Below are 5596 nucleotides of genomic sequence, written 5' to 3'. Positions count from 1 at the left end.
ATGTTCTGTCTGCTATTTTAGTTTTTAGAAATATTTTATTCTCCTTTTTCACAATTTTTTCTCCCAAATTCACACCCACCAACAACAACCAATAACCAGCAAAAAATATCTCAAACCCCAGAACAATAACAACGATCCCATCCTCCCACCATGCTCAGACATCAGCCCGCATGTTAACATAAACAAATGACAAAAAAGGAATCGGGGATTCAATGTTATCCAGTTCTTGAAAGTGCATAATAAATAGTGCCCATGAATTGTCGAACCCCTCCGAGCTTCTCTTCAGTTCGAACTTAACCTTCTCAAGGGTCAAGTATTCCAACAGGCCCCCTCGCCACGCCAGGGCACAGGGTGGAAAGGCCGCTCTCCACCCCAGCAGGATCCGCCTTCGGGCGATCAATGAGGCGAAGGCTATGATATCTGCCTCCGCACCCGTTTCCAACCCTGGCTGGTCCGACACCCTGAATATGGCCTCCCGGGGACCCGGGTCCAGCTTCACATGCACCACCGTGGAAATTACCCTAAACACCCCCTTCCAGTACTCCCCAAGCTTTGGACAAGCTTTGGACAGGACCAAAACATATGAACATGATTAGCGCCCCCCCCCCCGGCGCAATGCTCACACACTTCTACCCCTTCAAAGAATCGGCTCATCCTTGCCCTCATGAGGTGCGCCCTGTACACCATCTTCAGCTGTATCAGCCCCAACCTCGCACACGAGGTGGAGGCATTCACTCTCCGGTGCACCTCACTCCCAACCCTCCCAACCCTTCCTCCTACTTTGCTTTGATCCCCTCCAGTGGTGCCTTATCCTTTTCCAACCTAGCTCCGTACACCGCTGACACTACCCCCTTCTCCAGTCCCCTTGCCGCCAGCACCTCCTCCAACAACGTGGAAGCCGGTTCCTTCGGGAAGCTCTGTGTCTCCTTCCTGGCAAAGTCCCGAACCTGCACATACCTAAACACTTCTCCCTGCTCCAGCCCATGCTTCGCTTCCAGCTTCCTCAATCCTGCAAATCGGCCCCGAAGAAACAAATCTTTTAGTGTCTTAATTCCCTTCTCTTCCCATTTCCGAAAGCTTCTGTCCCGCCTCCCTGGCTCAAATCTGTGGTTCCCCCGAATCGGTATTTCCCTCTACCTTGCCCGCAGCGTGAAGTGTTGGCGAAACTGCCTCCAGATTTTCAATTAAGCTATTATTACCAGACTCCCTGAGTATTTCCCCGGAGCTACTGGGAGCGGGGCCGTTGCTAGTGACTTCAGCCCCGACCCCCTGCACAAACTCTCCTCCACTCTAACCCACTGTGAATCAACCCCCCTAACCCAGCTCCGCACCTTCTCCACATTCACCGCCCAGTAGTAGTACATCAGGTTCGGGAGACCCAAACCCCCTGTCTGCCTTCCCCTCTGTAGCAACACCTTCCTCACTCTGGCCACCGTCCCTCCCCATATAAACGAGGTAATCCTTCCCTCAATCTCCCTGAAAAAAGACTTTGGCAGGAAAATTGGTAGGCATTGAAAAATAAACAGAATTCGCAACAACACATTAATTTTAACCGTCTGCACCCGACCCGCCAGTGGCAGAGGGAGACCATCCCACCTCACCAGGTCGGCTTTCACTCTCCCCACCTGCAAAGCCTCCCCCACTCCCGGGCAACCTGCACCCCCAAATACCTAAAGTGGGTCCCTGCCCTACAGAATGGCAGCCCCCGCACCCCTACCCCCACCTCCGGCCGAGACACCACAAAATACTCACTCTTGTCCAAGTTCAGCTTGTACCCCGAGAAAGACCCAAATACCTGCAGCAACTCCAACATTCCTCCTATCGACGCACTCGGCTCCGACACATACAGCAGCAAGTCGTCGGCATACAAGCACACCGCATGATCTATCCCCCCCCCCCTCACTATTCCTTTCCATGCTCCCGCACTTCTTAATGCGATGGCCAATGGCTCAATCGCAAGCGCAAACAGCATGGGGGACATAGGACATCCCTGTCTCATCCCACGGTGGAGAGACAAGTATCTCAAACTGATATTGTTCGTGTGGACACTCGCCTTCGGCTCCTTATATAACTTTACCCAGTTCACAAATCTTGGTCCAATCCCAAACCGCTCCAGCACTGCCATCGGGTACTCTCATTCCACCCGATCAGACGCCTTCTCGGCGTCCAGAGCCACCACCACCTGTTTCCTTCCCTTCCGCCGGTGCCATAACAACGTTCAAAACCCTCCTAATATTCAAAAACAGCTGCCTCCCTTTCACGAACCCTGTCTGATCCTCACCTATCATCTTCGGGAGGCACCCCTCCAGCCTACCCGCCAGTACCTTTGCGTCTACATTAAGAAGTGAAATGGGCCTATACGACCCACACTCCGTCGGATCCCTATCCTTTTTAAGCAACAGTGAAATCGATGCCTGCTCCAAGGTTTGCGGCAGCACTCCCTTCCCTATCGCCTCGTCAAACATCTCCACCATCAGGGGTGCCAACTTATCCTTAAATTTTTTATAATATTCCACCGGAAACCCATCCGGCCCTGCCACTTACCCGATTGCATCCTCCCAATCGCATCTTTTATCTCCTGCTATAGTATTGCTCCTTCTAATGTAGCCCTGTCTCCCTCCCCTAGCCTCGGTTACTCCAACCCATCTAGAAATTCCAGCATCTCACAGTCTCCCCCGGGCGGCTCTGACCTGTACAACCTCTCGTAAAATTCCTCAAAAACTTTGTTAATCAGCTCCGGAGCCATCACCAACTTCCCGGCCCTATCCCTTACCTGAAGAATTTCCCTTGCTGCTGCTTCCCTCCGAAGCTGACCCGCCTTGTCTCCTTGTTCATAAACTGCACCCCTTGCTCATCTCAGTTTGCACACCGCCTTCCTGGTGGATAGTCGGTCAAAGCTCACCTGTAGTTTCTTCCTCTTTCCCAGCATCGCTGGGTCCCCATCCTCTGCATAATTCCTATCTGCCTCCAACATCTCATCTATTAGCCTCTGCCGCTCCAACCTCAACATCTCATCTATTAGCCTCTGCCGCTCCAACCTCTTGTCTTTGTCCACCCTGGCCTTAAACAAAATTACCTCACACCTCATTACCGCCTTTAGAGCCTCCCAGACGACTGCCATTGATACCTCACCCGTACAGTTGAATCTTACATATTCCTTAATTACCTTTTCAATTTTTTCACAGAATACTTGGTTCCCCAAAAGCCCCACATCCAGTTTCCACCCCGGCCTCTGCGCTACCCCCTTCTCCAGCACCCTATCCACCCAATGTGGCGCGTGATCTGACACAGCAATTGCAGAGTATTCCGACCCCTTGACTCCAGCCAGCAAAGCCTTTCCCACCACAAAAAAGTCAATCCATGAGTATACCCTATGGACTGAGAAAAACGAGTACTCCCGTTCCCCTGGGTGCAGGAACCTCCAAGGGTCCACCCCTCCCATTTCCACCATTAGCCCAGCTTGCGCCTTTGCCCTCCTTGATGGGACCAGCGAGTGCAGCCGTGATCTGTCCAACCTTGGGTCCTGCACCAGGTTCCAATCCCCCCCTACAATCAGCTCGTGTGTGTCCAAGTCAGGATTGGCTTCAAACACCTTCCTCGCAAATCCCGCATTGTCCCAGTTGGGACCGTATACACTTACCAGCGCCACTAATCTCCCGTCCAGCGCCCCGGCCACAATCACATATCTACCCCCCTGATCTGCCACCACCTTCTCCATCTGGAAGCGTACCCTTTTGCTGACCAACACTGCTACCCCTCGAGTCCTTCCATCAAATCCAGAGTGAAACACTTGGCTAACCCAACCCTTTTTAAGTCTCACCTGGTCCTTCACCCTCAAGTGAGTCTCCTGCAGCATTGCTACATCGGTTTTCAGACTTTTAAGATGTGCAAGCACCCTTGATCTCACCTCCTAGCCCTCTCATGTTCCACGTAACTATCCTTACTGGGGGTCTCACACTATGGAAGAGACAGGGGAGAGCGAGAGAACTTCAAAAGAGACTGACTTCTGTCAGAGATATTAAAAAGTTTCAACACACTGCGTATTTAATACAAATCTAATTTATTTGACTTTTAGCCAGAATATTAGCCCCTGTAAATGGGCTGAAGTTTGTTATCAGCAGAAAGAGACCCAAATGCAAAATCCATTCACCGTGGTTTGTGGCCTCGTTGGTGTCTCAGTTGGGAGGATGAAGTGGTGAATGTCTTCCCACACTCTGAACAGGTGAATCGTCTCTCTCCAGTGTGAATTCGCTGGTGCATGTGCAGGTCAGATGATCGAGTGAATCCCTTCCCACACTTGGGGCAGGCGAATGGCCTCTCCCCAGTATGGATTCGCTGGTGTACAATGAGCTGAGATGATTGTGTGAACCCATTCCCACAGTGAGAGCACCTAAACGGTCTCTCGTCAGTGTGAATACGTTGATGAAGCATCAGTTCCCCAGAACTTTTAAAGCACTTCCCACAGTCTGGACATTGGAATGGTCTCTCATCAGTGTGAACTCGCTGGTGACTCAGCAGGTTGCATGACTGAGTAAATACCTTCCCACACTCTGAGCAGGTGAATGGCCTCACCCCAGTGTGAACTCGCTGGTGTATCTGCAGGTGGGATGACTGAGTGAATCCCTTCCCACACTTGGAACAGATGAATGGCCTCTCGCCAGTGTGAATTCGCTGATGTGCCAGCAGATTGATTGAATTAATGAAACCTTTCCCACACTGTGAGCAGGTGAATGGCCTCACCCCAGTGTGAACTCTCTGGTGTGTCTGCAGGTGGGATAACTGAATGAATCCATTCCCACACTTGGAACAGATGAATGGCCTCTCGCCAGTGTGAATTCGCTGATGTGTCAGCAGATCGGTTGAATTAATGAAACCCTTCCCACACTGAGAGCAGGTGAACGGCCTCTCCCCAGTGTGAACCCGCAGGTGTGTCAGCAGTTTGGATGAATTAATGAAACCCTTCCCACACTGAGAGCAGGTGAACGGCCTCTCCCCAGTGTGAACTCGCTGGTGTTTCCGCAGGGCGTTTGACTGAGTGAATCCCTTCCCACACTTGGAGCAGGCGAATGGTTTCTCCCCAGTGTGACTACGTCGATGAGTTTCCAGCTGGGATGGGGAAGTGAATCCTTTCCCACAGTCCGCACATTTCCACGGTGTCTCCTCAGTGTGACTGCATTTGTGTTTCATGAGGCCTGATGATCGACTGAATCCTCGTCCACACACACAACACGTGTATTGTTTCTCCCCACTGTGAACAATTCTTTTTCCTTCCATGTTCAAAATCTGCTGATATTCAGGATATGATAAATTGAGGACTCTGTCAGATGTGACGCTAGTTTGAGTTTCCGGACTTTGAAGCCTCCCCTTTGAACACCCTGTGAAACTGATGGAAAACAGAAAATAGGGAGTGAGAGAGAACCCACAAAAACACAAAGACAGGTTGTGAAATTGAGCTGAATCAATCTGGTCATTTGTGGGGCCGACACTGGGAAAAAACTGACCATGAAAACTGCTGAATTGTCATAAAAATCCAACTGGCCTCTTTGGGAGGAGAGAGAAAGAGGCGAAGAAAGATTTTTATATTTACAAGACATAT

The 5596-nt window shown here is 50.9% G+C and overlaps 1 protein-coding gene across 1 annotated transcript; it reads right to left on the bottom strand.

Annotated features, from left to right (window-relative positions):
- Window positions 1-4043: 4043 nt before the first annotated feature.
- LOC119961120 (zinc finger protein 239-like) lies at window positions 4044-5250 on the bottom strand (the record flags this gene model as incomplete). Its single annotated transcript, XM_038788620.1, has 1 exon — window positions 4044-5250. A coding segment is annotated over one exon (1104 nt), but the record flags the coding sequence as incomplete, so codon positions are not given.
- Between the last annotated feature and the right edge of the window lie 346 nt (window positions 5251-5596).

This window comes from Scyliorhinus canicula, unplaced genomic scaffold, assembly GCF_902713615.1.
Source record: "Scyliorhinus canicula unplaced genomic scaffold, sScyCan1.1, whole genome shotgun sequence".
NCBI lineage: Eukaryota > Metazoa > Chordata > Chondrichthyes > Carcharhiniformes > Scyliorhinidae > Scyliorhinus > Scyliorhinus canicula.
Note: the sequence above shows the minus strand (reverse complement) of the source record. Positions and strands in the feature narration are given on the sequence as shown.